The sequence below is a fragment of the Puccinia triticina genome, chromosome 1A, assembly GCF_026914185.1.
Source record: "Puccinia triticina chromosome 1A, complete sequence".
NCBI lineage: Eukaryota > Fungi > Basidiomycota > Pucciniomycetes > Pucciniales > Pucciniaceae > Puccinia > Puccinia triticina.
The window spans coordinates 7,191,392-7,205,062 of record NC_070558.1 but is presented as its reverse complement, the minus strand read 5'-3'; the positions used below and the strand labels follow the sequence as shown (position 1 = coordinate 7,205,062).

General features: G+C 45.2%; 2 protein-coding genes across 2 annotated transcripts; both read left to right on the top strand.

Annotated features, from left to right (window-relative positions):
* Positions 1 to 755: 755 nt before the first annotated feature.
* PtA15_1A779 (uncharacterized protein) lies at positions 756 to 2,478 on the top strand (the record flags this gene model as incomplete). Its single annotated transcript, XM_053165841.1, has 3 exons — positions 756 to 925; positions 1,963 to 2,404; positions 2,464 to 2,478. The coding sequence occupies 3 exons, from the start codon at positions 756 to 758 to the stop codon at positions 2,476 to 2,478; spliced, it is 627 nt and encodes a 208-aa protein (XP_053016993.1).
* Positions 2,479 to 8,903: 6,425 nt separating this feature from the next.
* On the top strand, positions 8,904 to 9,544 carry PtA15_1A778 (uncharacterized protein; the record flags this gene model as incomplete). The annotated part of the gene is made up of 4 exons (XM_053165840.1): positions 8,904 to 8,930; positions 9,003 to 9,155; positions 9,244 to 9,362; positions 9,511 to 9,544. 4 exons carry the CDS (start codon positions 8,904 to 8,906, stop codon positions 9,542 to 9,544), a joined length of 333 nt encoding a protein of 110 aa, XP_053016992.1.
* Between the last annotated feature and the right edge of the window lie 4,127 nt (positions 9,545 to 13,671).

Genomic DNA, 13,671 nt, shown 5'->3' with positions numbered 1-13,671 from the left:
GAACCCTCACACAACAATTCCTCCCCTTATTTTCCTTGCTCAATAACTCATCTTCATTTCACTCAACTGTTCATCTTTCTGATCTAAACCTCTACCAACTGGAATCTAACTTCCTCAATCAACAAGTTTTGCTCAACCTGCCAACATTGGACCACCTTATTTGGATTCCAACTTGGTGAGAAATGATCATCAATGCATTTCTTTTCTGGTTTCCTCTTCCCCAAAAACCTTTAAAAACTCATCAAACTAACCATCTCCCCTTCTGAATATTTCTCAGTCTTCACTTCTTAGATCCTTGACATTTCTTATTATCTCTTTTGATACAATAAGATATCTATAGCCAATAAAGTTTGTCATTATTTTTTTCAGTCTCATCATCTACATTCATAAATTGACCAACTGATCACAATCTTCATTACTATCAGCCCTTGCCTTTAGTCCATTGTCCTCACTACTTTCAGCTGCCTGTCCATTGATATACATATCTTGAAGGGTTGGTTATATTTAATTTTTAATCCATTGATGTTTTCTGTTTTATTAACATCTACTTCCTCTTGCTTTCTGTTTTTGGTCGTAGGAATCAACATCAAAGATCAAACAACATCCACCAATCAATTTCATTAAAACCCTTCCATCAAACCACATTCCCACACACCAGTTATATTCCATCAGAAACCATCATCCCCACACTTCCAGATATAATACTATCACCTCCTTGAACATTTACAAAACCAGCATCCCACCAATCCCTCACCATGTCATCCTCTCTATCCTCCAATCATTTCAATGAAGATTCCTCTTCAGATGATTCCACCATCAGCTATCCAGACCGCTCAGATTTCCCCCAGGTCCTTTCCGAGGAGGATGTCAAGGAGGTTATTGCATCTTTGGTATCTCAACAAAAAACTGGCAAAGAGATCTACAGGTTCCTTCAACAAGATTGTGGATACAAGATAGGACTGAGGACACTCAACCGCAAGCAAGCTGAATGGGGACTACAAAATTGTGACCTCCCTAAACCATCAAACTCTTCTACTCTTCTCCCACAAATCCAAGCATCCCTACTCTCTTCCCACCAACAAGGATTCACTGTTGCAGAAATTCACTCTTGCCTTATCATTGAAACAGGTAAAAAAGTGTGTCAGCGCACAGTGGAGAGATACTTGGCTATACTAGATTTGAAGCAGAGAAGGAATGATATTGCAGATGGAAAGGTCACCTGGGAAGAAGTTAAATGCCTTATAGAACATGCAAGAACACAATTAATGGCCACATCAGCTGGATATAGGAGAATGAACAACATTCTGAAGCAAGAATACCAAACCCATGTACCCAGGTTGGTTCTCAATTCTCTCTCTTCCTACAACCTCCCTGAATTAGAAATATTAACAATCCATCTTCTCTCACAATATAGACTTGTTGTATATCAAATTTTGTCTGAACTTGATCCACAAGGAATGGCTGACCGGCTCCGCCAACGCTGTAACCAATCTGTGACATGTATCAGTATTGGCGCGGTATTGGGTTGAAATACCACCCAATCTTCTGTCCCGGTATCCTATCGGGCCCCCGACACAATACATGATATCGGGAGCCCCATGTATTGGGTAGGCAATACTATACATAAGTATTTTGGCCGGTTGTATTGGCCTGCCCAATACAATACAACCTTGAAGCTGATCATATTGGGGTCTATCGGCGCTTGACTTCCAAAAAACCCAGTAACATTTTAGATATCCTCATATATTCAACTCCAAGTCAACGGATCACCCAGCCTCTCAATCTTGTGCGATATGAGACCAAACCACCTTTATCAATAGGAAGACAGCTCGGTAAGTCTGATTTTCACTCACTAACAATTTCTTTTTACTTGCTTTTCTTACCGGTTACCGTCCTCAGCTTAATAATGAAAACTCTTTTCCGCTTTGTAGAAATGGCACAATCCTCTGTTGCTCCTCACAGAACCCCCTCTCGGCTACCCTCCCGTCATTCTACCCAAATCATCACTCCAGCTCGAAGCTCTCATCCCAACTACGTTAGGCCTAGCGACTCGCAAAGATCAATTGCACAGACTAGTCGAACTCGAAAAAAGGGGAAGAGTCTCAATACCGAAAGCGAGGCAGATTCTGTTGTCCAGAGCCAACCCAATCAGTCGTCCAGCCAAAACCGTACACGCAAACCTCCTCCAACCAGCCAGAAGAAGTCGCAGCGCAAGCGGAAGAAAACCCCCATCACCAACGACTCGGATAACAATTCTGAAAATGCCGACAGGATCATGGATTATACTCAAGACTCTGATGAAGAAAACTCGAAAATTCGGCGATCAAACAAGAAGAAAATCAACACATTCGACCCAATCCGTGACTACTTCAAGGCCCCATTTCATGCTAATGAAACGGACACAGTAAGTTTCTATGATCATATCAAACATAGAGAATTGCCAGATAAAGTTACTGACAATAGAATATTTGTTTATGAAGGGAGAGGAATTGATGTACCAGTGCAAATGTTGCGGTGTTGTTTACAAGAAGGGTTGTGGTACCAACTCAAACCTATACAAGCACCGTGAGGGAACTTTGCAACGCGCACACTGCTCAGGACGATCGGAGGCCATCAAGGCGGGGTGCAAATTGCCGTTGTCAAAGAAAGATATTCAAGACAAGGATGATGCTCAAAACCAAGGCCTAGTCAAACACTCTCTGAAGAACGCCACCTTCGACAACAAGGTCTTGAATCAACTCCTTGTCATCTGGTTGATTTGATTTTCTTTACCCTGGAGCCGATTTGACGACTTCCTGCTTAGTGTTACTTTCAATTATGTCAGACAAGGTACCCATATTTATTCTCGCATATGGGCAGCTACCGAGGCACATTGTCTTTATCTAAACTTACAGAGTCATGTGATTACAAGCTTACAAGTTGGTGTTCCTCAGATGATCTCAAGGATTTTGAACAACCGCTCTGACTTTTTCCTTCATTGTCATTTTCCAGAAACTCAGCTCGAAAATCACCCTGATCCACGATGTCTGGACCACTAAAGGTAATCATCATGCATTCCTTGGGATATCGGTTTCTTACATCACCGATGATTGGATCTTCAAAATCTCACATCTTGGGATGAAGTACATCGCTTCCAGCCACAAGGGAAAGCTTTTAGCAATCCCATTCGCAAACATTCTAAAGAAGTCAAACCTTCAAGAAAAGATATGTCCTGTTTCTTCTTTTATCATTACATTTCTCTGTGTTCGATACAACTAACAAACTCTTCTTTTTTAAATACATTCTGGCTCAGACAACTGACTCCGGATCAAACAATTTTACTATGGCTGCTGAGGTCAACCGGCTCATGACCAAAAATACCGGCATCGATCCCAACCTCTCGGAAAACCACATCCGGTGTTTTTGTCATAAGATCGCACTGATCCTTAATGCAGGACTTAAAGCAATTCAACTATCATCGAACGGATTGGTCCCGTCTCAAGGTCAAGTTCTTGGCTTGGTCCCTGGACTTGCACCAATCCTTGAAGAGTCTGAAGAGATTGAAGATGCTCCTCAGTTTACCGTGGAGGATGTTATCTTAGGAGTCGAAAACAACAATCAAGTGGAAACTGAGAACAATAACGACGAGGTAATCAATGATATGGATAGTGAAGATCCAGATTCCTGGGAAGAACCTAGAGAAGGAAAGAATCGAGTCGATAAAATCTTGAAAAAGGTGAATTCATGGCTTCGCTTCCAGATTTGAGTTTTACCAATATAAAATAAAAGCTGATTCCTGTATTAAGGTCGACTTTGTTATTCAGAGGATCACATCCTCAGCAGTCAAACGCTCCGAGTTCAACACTTGGTCAAAAAAGCTCGAGATAAATGGACCTAGCCTCATCGCTGGGCATGGTATTCGCTGGAATATAAAGTTTGAAAGCCGTGATCGGGGGTATTGAGCTCGAACAATCATCCAGAAACTGATTGAAAACAAAAAGGATCGACAGGAAGCGGAGGGGGGGAAGAACTACTATAACAACACACAGATAAGTCAAGACGAATGGGAATTAGTCCATCGTTTAAACAAAATTCTTGGTGTAGGTCCTTCTTCACTTTCTCGGCAATGTTAGATTGTATTAGCACCAAAAACTAAGCATTTCTTCATCTATTGTGCATAGGAGTTCTACTTTATCACCAAGAAGATGGAGGGTGATAATTCCTTGGCCTGCTTGATGATCTCCGAGTACCAGTACATCATCACATTCCTCAAGAAGACCCTCGTCATCTCGACCGAACCGGAATTCAAAACCTTTCTCGCGGCCATGCTAACCAAAACCAAAACGTATCTCAAGGAGGCGATGTCCTGCGATGCAGTAATCATAGCAACTATACTCAACCCCAGTTTCCGTCTGTCAATCTTCAAGGTCTCCTTTCCAATTTACTACGAGTCGGCTTTCGATCTAATCCGCGAACTCTTTGAAGCCAAGAAATCCAATTTTATTTCTGCTTCTTCGAGCTCACCAAGAGAAAATGCTGCACCAATTGGAAACAAATCCAAAGCAAGAAACCACGATCGAGAAGACATTGATTACTTTCCTGCCGAAGTCGAGGCACCTTTGGAAGACGAGCTAACCATTTATCTCGAGGGAAAACACAAGCTCCCTTCTTCTCAAGCTATTCAGTGCTTGGGATGGTGGAAGGTATGTCAAGAATTTATCCTGCTTGGTATTGCCGGTTGTTAATGTTTTTTTTTTTCACTTGAAGGACCATGCAAAAGAATTCCCAATATTAGCGCTTCTGGCCAGGGACTACCTGGCATGTTCAGCCACCTTGGCGAGTGTTGAGAGATCTTTCTCGGCGGCAGCGGATACTTGCGGTCATGATCGAGGCAGTCTAGCGGCGAAAACAATTGAACGGTGTGTAAGCTCGCACCAATGGTTGGTCCAAGGGGTTGAGCCCAATGGCTCCTTTGAGACTGCACAGTGTGTCATTTCCCAGGCCAACGAAGATAAGGCATACGAAGAATCAAAAAGTATCCCCGATCATAAGGAGTGATTGTTCCCTCTCCCATTTTTTTATTTCTCTCTCTCTTTCTATGTAGTCCTATTGCTAAAATCAACAAGAGCTCTTTTAAGTAGTATTCATACACGTAAATACTCTGATTGTATCTCCCCCTTGCCATGTAACTTCCTCCACTCATGACACACGGAAAAGGTGATATTAAGTGGAATTAGTACCTGCAAAAAGAGATACCTGCGGGATTGTATCTGTATTGTATTGGAATTCAGATACAATACATTCAAAACAGATACATTGTATCTGATCCACCAATACAATACAAATGTATTGTATTGGTGGATCAGATACAATACATTTCCTACAAATACAATGTATCTGAAGTAGATATGATACAAAAGTATTGGGCAATACTGTATTGTATTGTATCTTTTTCACCGTTGGCTCCGCCATGCTTGCAAATGTCAAATTTTCCAAACACATGGTCCAAACCACATTTGGTAAGCCAATGGACATGACAAGTTGAAGCCATATGGAATCACCGTTGTGAGAATGAAAGCTGGTTAGTCGGTGGAAATGTCCGCTGACCGCTTCCTTCAAGAATATTAGTGTCCGGGCTGTGTGATTGTCGGTAACTCGGCTCCGCACTGCTACTATCCGCTAGCCTTCAGCGCTCCTCTCCGAGCCTGATCTATAGCGTAATAATCCGCAAGTGAATAAAGCTCCGCACTTCGTAGGCACAGAATCCGGAAATACTTGTGTAAGAAAGATAAGGTCACAAATAGTCTTCCAATAACTCTAGTACGTCCGTAAGTGTGTAAGTACAATACTCCGTAATGCGTAAGATGATAGGATAATAGGATGAGGAAGGAAGAGAAATCCATGAGCCCCCCCCTTTCCCGTCCTTCCCTCCACGCACATTGCCGTTCCAACCCGATCCCGCACGCCTGACACTTTCCCGCCCTAGTCCCCCCAGCTCCGCCCGCTATTCCGCACATCACTTTCCCAGACTCCGCTCCTCTCCAACGCTTGATCTCTCACCGTCCTCTGTCTAGCCCCCGCCAGTCGGTCTCTCGTCACCGCCTCCACCCGCTGGTGGAACCCGCTTTGGCTGTCGTGGCTCACCCGCTGACGCGCCGCTGCTATCATTCCATGTGTGTAATCCGCCGCAGTCCAGCCCTGTCTTTTCCGCTCCAATCCGAAATCCGTGATCCGCAATCCGTGCATTTCTGGTCCGCGTGTGACTTTCCGTAAGCTTTCTTAGCGCGCTTTCCTGACATCATCCTCAGTGCTTATGTCACCGGAATGCACTCTGCCTGAACCGCTCTGTGCATTCCTGCCCGCGCTATCCCCGAGTGGACATTCTACCACGCTTGCCTATATAAATCACCACACCGTTTATGGCTTCATTGATGCTTGGTCCAGGAAGATACTAGGAATGTATGCTCATGTTACCAACAATGATCCAAAGAATATTGACATATACTTCCTACAACTTGTAGCAAATGCTGGTGGAGTTCCTCTCAAATTAACAACAGATAGTCAAACAGAAACACCAGATATGGCCACCCACATGATACAACTCACCCAAAGATATGCTGGAATCACCTTTGAAGAAGCCCAGACACATATGCACTATACCAAATCCACCCACAATCAAAAAATCAAGTCCCTATGGTCAAGGATGATGAAGGAACACAACCAAACACTAATTGATAAAATTTTGACACAAATGGAGGCTGGTAGATATGAACAGGAAGATAAAATCCAAAGGTAAATTCTTCATTCAATACCCATTATTGCTTGGTTTAATCTAACTTATGCCACATTAGACTCCTGTTCCTGTTCCTTTGGATGCCAGTTTTTCAAAAAAGTTTCAACTGCTGGGTGAAAATATACAATGCTTCAAGGAATCGGAAGGACAATTTTACTGAGCTTCCAACATTCTGCTCCCCAAACTTCTCATACTCCACCCCTGAACACTTTGGTGCATCTAATCAAATCATCCATGTACCCAAGGAAACAGTCAGTTTTATCCTGGAAAATGATTACCCTGACATTCAGCCAATGTTCACTCACACACCTGACTGGTTTCATGAATTAGCAACTCTGGTAATGCAAGAGCTTGAGTTCAATTTTGATGAAATTCCACCAGGAGCTGTCTGGCCCATATTTGATCAAATGCTCCCATATATTCAAGCAAATTTGCCTGTAGATTACAATAAAAACTCATCTTCTGAACATCACTCCACCCCACAAATTCAGTTTACACCCTGGATTCTTATTCTTGTGTATAGATTTTAACTGTATTTCTCCTGGATCAGTCATTGCCCAGGGAAGATTTGGGCTGGACTCGGCAGAGAAGAAAAAGAACTACCACTCGGGGAATCTGAATGCTCTGGCAAGGCAGTCAGTCCATGAACCAATGTTGATTTGGGAATGGGTTGGTTCGCTGACTGTCTTCTCAGGCGCTGTGTTCCAAGGTAAGGTCTTGTCTAACGGGCCTGTCTACATGTGTACTAGTTCATCATCTCAGGCATGGTTGTTCGACCTCTTGTCGGACATGGTTGCCCAAGGAGGAAGACCAAGAACTACTCAAAAAGACATAAATAGGCCGATTGGTCGTTTGCGTTTTTTGACGGTGTTGGCGTGAGTGAATGACTTGGGGAAGCGCAACTTCGCTGCAGTGCCACGGTAGCGCGGCCATAGAGGGAATGCTGTCGTAGTCCGCACGGTCTATGTACATATTTATTTTTATGCTAGCTTAACAAAGCCTCTCGAGCGGAGGGTCCGGGGGACCCCGCCCGGAGGGCTCTCCGCAGGAGAGGCTTATGAGTTATGTCTTGATTTAAGCAGGAGCAGAAAGGATCTGCTACACTAAAAATCCCAACCAATAGAAAAACTGAATACACAGAGTTTTAGGTTCTGTTCTTGCAAGGAATTTGAGCCACTCATTTATCTTGTAGCCAGAAAAACAACTCCTGGAGTCCCAAACAAGTGGAGCCTCATTTGGAAGACTTGTGCATTTTTGATCTTTTGAAAAGGTCAAAAGATTGTGATAGGAAAAATCTGAGTAGACCAAATTGTAGAGAAAGAAAAGTAGCATAGGGTACAGATAGGGCATATTGGTGGAGAGGCTGGGGGAGGAGCTATAAAAATTTTAAAAACCTCTCAGCCAAATGAACTTTCTGCTCCCGCGTAAAATTTGGGATAATGCGCAAGTCCTTCCCTGCGGGAGGGGCGGCTTCGCCGCCAGCCACAGCGCTCCCACCAGGGGGGACTTGTGTTAAGTTAGATTTTTATGGGACCGGCGGCCAATCCGAGGTCTGGTCCGACTCAGTGCGGAGTGTGCGCGGTCCTGATCAGCGGGCCTGGCCCGGAGTTCATGGGCTTGTTCTGGGCGGAAGGGGTCGGGGGGCATGCCCTTTGAACCCAAGAAGGTTGTGGACGTGGTTCAGACTGCAGTATCTATTTACGGCAGCCTGCACTCCGCGTATGCATCTGAGTGTACCGAGTGTCAGAAATCATTTTTTGTTTTCGTTTTGGGTGGCACAACCAATGTCGGGCCAGGTCCACCGTACATTTGTCAAACGTCCATCTTGTGTTCACAAAAGCTCGAGACGGGTTGTAGAAGATTTGGAGGGATGGCGCTCAACAAGAGATGTGCATAAATATTTAGTAGGGCCTCCAACGTGTACCGAGTATTCAGTTGGTGGCAGTGGGTCAAGTAAGATTGGGAAGAAGGTCAAGCAAGAGAACAGAATGATAAGAGGGGCTGGATGGTTTCAAGAAGTGTTTCATCCCACAACACCCGAGAGTAAAAAATGCGCCGCCGGGCCCACATGCCTCTAGCCACAGCAAGTCCCATTCATCCACCTGGTCTTTACGGTTGCTACATACTCATCATGGTCTACGTTCTCCTCATCTTCCTAGTCAGTTTCTAAATCTCACCCGTGCTTTGCAGCTGGTCACCTATGAACTAACAGACACGCCTTCTCCAATAGCTTATCGGACAATATGCTGCTATGAGCCCCGTGCCGGCAGAAGGGATCAGTTTGCCAGTAGCAGAGTCTTCCCTTCTGCCTGGATGTCCAGTTCTGATCAACGCAGGATCAGACGCAAAAGATGATACTTTTTCCCCGCCAATTAGTACTCTGGTGAGTCTTGCCAATGGAGTCAAGAGCCACTTCGAGCCATACGTAGTCTGACAGTTCTCCGCTCGAAACGATCTGCTTGCACGTGTAGCCCTATGAGATCAAAGAACAGGAAGATGACGACCTTGAGAAGGCCAATCATCAAATCAATCACGGTTTCACGGTACCCCAAGGTCATCCGGGAAGAACCGCCCAACATCGCAGTATCACGTCCAGTACTAGAACAACCGTTCAAAGGGCGCCATTTAGTAGAAAATTCTCTTGCGCATTCGCTATTTGCTGCAACCTGAGCATCCTTATCTTTGGAACGGGGTTGAGTTTTCTAATTCTGTACCTTCATGATCCCCACTGGTTTAAGTAAGCCCCAGAAATTCACTTCAGAAATTAACTAGGAGTTGATGGGCAGACATTGCAATGAGTTCTGCACTTTGCTTGGCCCCGGCTGCAGAACTCATCCAAAAAGCTAATTAGTCAATCATTTATGGTGTTCAAAATTGCATATGTTTTTTTAAATATTTGCTGTGTTTTGAAATAAGCTTGGACTGGGACTTAGAGCAACTCAACCGTGGGCACTAAACCGGGTTGCTATCAACCTTGGGCTGAGAGCATCTCCACCCGTGGAGGTAAACCGGTTTGCTATCCTGCATTTACCAACCAAAACTCAAAAAACACCACCCACCCAGGGTGGCAAATGAGTTTCTATTTTGCCTCTGGAGGTAAAAATCAACATTGGGTTGCTACATCTGGCAATCCGCTAGCAACTCAATAGCAACTCATCCCAGCTCATCACCTCTCCAAAATCACCAACTTGAATAATACAACAACCCTAGAACAGCTGCAACACACCATCAAAACAGTCATTGAGAGCAATGCAAGCTATCAATGACTGGCTGTCCTGCTTTGATTTCTGTTAAGTACTTGACTGCCGTGATTCCATACTCTTGAAATTTATATGGCAGTTGTAGCTGAGGGACAGGTATTTGCTGTAATGGACTACATGTCCATTGTGGTAGGTATGCCCTGCTTTGGTGATGGTGCATCCATTGTTGCAGCGCTGGTACGTTGGGTAGGAGTTGTTGCCAACAATTGTGGCAGGTGCAAAGGACTTGAGAAATTTCTTGCTGCAAGCCCCATCCTTACACATTGAGTCCGGTGTTCAGGGCCTGTGAAGCATGCAGGAATTGATGAGATTGTGAAGCTTGGTTTTAGCTACAGGGTCAGGTATTGTGGCTGTTACCAAGGAATCTATGTCGTCAGGCATCCAAGGAACACTACCTGGTTCCATGATTGCAATGATGTGGGCGTGAGGGATGCCCCTCTTCTGGAACTCAATAGTATATATGTGCCTGTTTTACAAGGACCTCGGCAAGCAGTTTTTTACACACTTGGGAAGGATGGATTCCCCTGCTTGCCTGGAAGGCTTCCTCTTGGGCATAAAAATGTCACCTGCTTGCCAAGGTCTGGGAATCATCTTGGGCAATCAGGTACATGTACATATTACTTGGGGCGTGTTCTGCTGGTGCACGATTCCAAGGAAGATTCCTCCAAGCAGTTAAAAATGGTAACCAATTTCTGGGGGGGGGGGGGGGGGGGGGGGGATTTTCAAACAGGTACACCTTTGTACTTGGCAAGATGGATTTTCTTCCATTCCCCCAATTACTTGTACCTGCTTGTTGAGGAAGATTTCTCAGCAAGCAGGTGCAAGGTACTTGGACAGAAGGAATCCTCCTGGGAAAGTGTGGATCCGCTTGCCAGGGATGATTCCGAGGAAGATTCCTCCCCAGCAAGCAGTGAAAAGACCCGCTCCCCAGAGCAGCCTCCTCCTTGGCAATTTTCTTGCAAATGAGGACACCTTTCCAGAGAGCAGCTACCCAGCACCTGCTTTCCAAGCAGGATTTTATCTGCTAAGCTGTTGTATGCACCGGCACACCGGTGAAGAATCATGCTTGGCTCTGAGGGCGGGTGTCTATGTATGGGCTCATCCCAGCTCTCTGGCTAGGGACAGTTGAAACTACTTGTTGTCAGACGCTTCCGGAATGATATTACACGTAAGGCGGTGTGTATGTTTCCTGTGTGGAAAAGCGCCAGGGTGGAACCGGCAGCCCGTGACTAAGTGTGTGTCAGCCTTAGAGTCAGCGCAGCTGACCTAAAGTCTGCCTTTATCATTATTTCTACCTCAAATCTCTTATATCTTTTCATGCTTAAGGTTTAACCTTGTTTTGACTTCAGATTCTGATTTCTCATGCAATTTTGACCCTAGTGTTCACTGATCACTTTACAATATCTCTACTCCTTCATAGAGTTTGTGGTTTGTGACACACATGCGCAGCAGCGCCGTGTAGTTGCGCCTGAGCGCTCCCAACCACATGTACATGTGTGATTATGTCATCCAACTTTGAAAATTTTCGAAGTCAGGATCCCCCATGCAGCTGGAGGATCCACATATTCCAGCACACCAGAACCACCACCCAGATAACCCCAGGATCACCACCAAAGAGCCTACTCTACTCCCAGTATACCTACCGTCACAGGCGCCTAGGATATTGACAGTAAGTAACCTCTTTCACTGAACCTTGATTATCTCAGAGGTACAACTCTGTGTCTTGGTTGATCAGCCTTTTCTTCTTGCTTTGCCTCCTCCTTGATCACAGGGCTGTCTCTCCAATTCTACAGGCCTTTGCCTCTATCTTGATCACAGGGCTGTCCCTTCAATTCTACAGGCCTTTGCCTCTATCTTGATCACAGGGCTGTCCCTTATAATCACTTGGCCTTTGCCTCAAAATCTAGGTTGCAGGGCTGTCCCTCAGGTTTCCCATTAAGAACCTTGACTGTCCAGTGAGAAGTCTAAAAAACTGTGGCTGGATTAAACTTATCTAATCCAGATACCCTCCTGAGAGGAAGCTGTAGCACTTCTAGCACAGATTAGCAGCACTCTTCTGAAGAGTAGCATTGCCAGTGGACGTGCATTCCCACTAGAATAACCTAGTACTTCTCTTCTATCTTATCCTGCTTGGTTTCTTTCTCTCTCTTTCTCTTTTTCTCTTACAGTTGTATTTTCTTTATCCCAAGAAATCCAACTGTTTTCCCCCATTTCTTGTGTCCTGCTGTCACTATAGAGACTCAGGCCCACAGTGTGAGCAGATGAGCGGACTTGCGGTCACTACCCAGATTGGGAGTCCTGGGGTTTGTCAAAGCATGACTTCATCGTAAATGGCCCCATGTTACCATTCCTGTGGGAGGACCGGGATACAGCAGCCGCGCGGATTTTCTGATTGGCTTAAATATGGCTCTTATTTTCACCACAAAATACCCTGGGTCTGCTAAGGCTGCAGCACATCAGTGTAAGCCTTCCTACCCGTTTAGAATTGTTTTTGCGCATTGGCTTCTGAACCCAGAGCTTCAGGTCATTCCCAAACTTCTTCAAGCACCAGCCCTCAAAGGGCCAAGCATCAGCTCTACCCCGCCCCGCGGTTTCGCCGCAAGATTACTGCTCCAACTGAGTGGGCGGCTTTGCCGCATAATTGCTCCTCCAAATGAGTGGGCGGCTCCGCCGCAACCCAACTTGCGGCCCCAAGGGGCCTGGTTCTTGAAGAAAAAGCAAGAGTTAATTCCCGCTACCCAACGCCAAGAAACTCCGCCAAAAGTAACCTTGGAATCAAGGATTCCCTAGTGAGTTCTAGTGTTTCTCTTAGTTAAATTCAGATCTCCTCTCAAGATCTATCCCGGGGTAATCCCAGAAAAACTAAACCTGTATACCAGGCCCCCACTGCATCAGGCAAATATAACTATCCCCTTCACAGGCACTGAATCTTTACGGAGGGCACTTAAATACCCTTGGCTCTTAGAGTTAAGCCCCTCCGTTTTAAAGCTCAAAAGTGTTCCTGAGAACCCTTTGCTGAGTGCGGAAAGGGATGTATGAGGTTACCTCTGCCTTTCCTGGGTCACTAGACACTAAAAAAAGCCCCCTGATCTACGATTGGAAGGTTTATTCAGTGATAGTGGAGGTGTATCAAAAGAAAGCCTACTTTGAGCAGGTAGCTTAAGGGTTATGGCGATGTAGCTGATGTGTAAGTGTTGTAATGAGGTTGTAATTTGTATGTAAGGGTGTAAAACCAAGGCATGGCTATTTGATCCATCGGTTCTAAACCAAAAATAAATTTGCTATTATCTTTGGTTTGGAACCAATGGGAGGGCGGAGCTGGATGGAGCTGGGAGGAGCTGTGTCAGAACCGCGGAAAACAAGGTTACCACACGCTTCTGACCAGTATTGCCCAAGTTTTTTTTTCATATCCCCCCTTATCCCTAACCCCTGACCCCAAAAACCTGCCCCCTATGACAGGGGGAATTGAACCAGCAACCTGCCTATTACCTGGTTTGCAGCAGAGCTGCAAACCACTAAGCTATGAAACATTTTCTGCATAGGGCTGTTTGGGAAAATTTATTACCCAGGCCAGCTCCAATCAGCTCCATCCAGCTCCGCCCTCCCATTGGTTCCAAACCAAAGATAATAGTGTCAGGC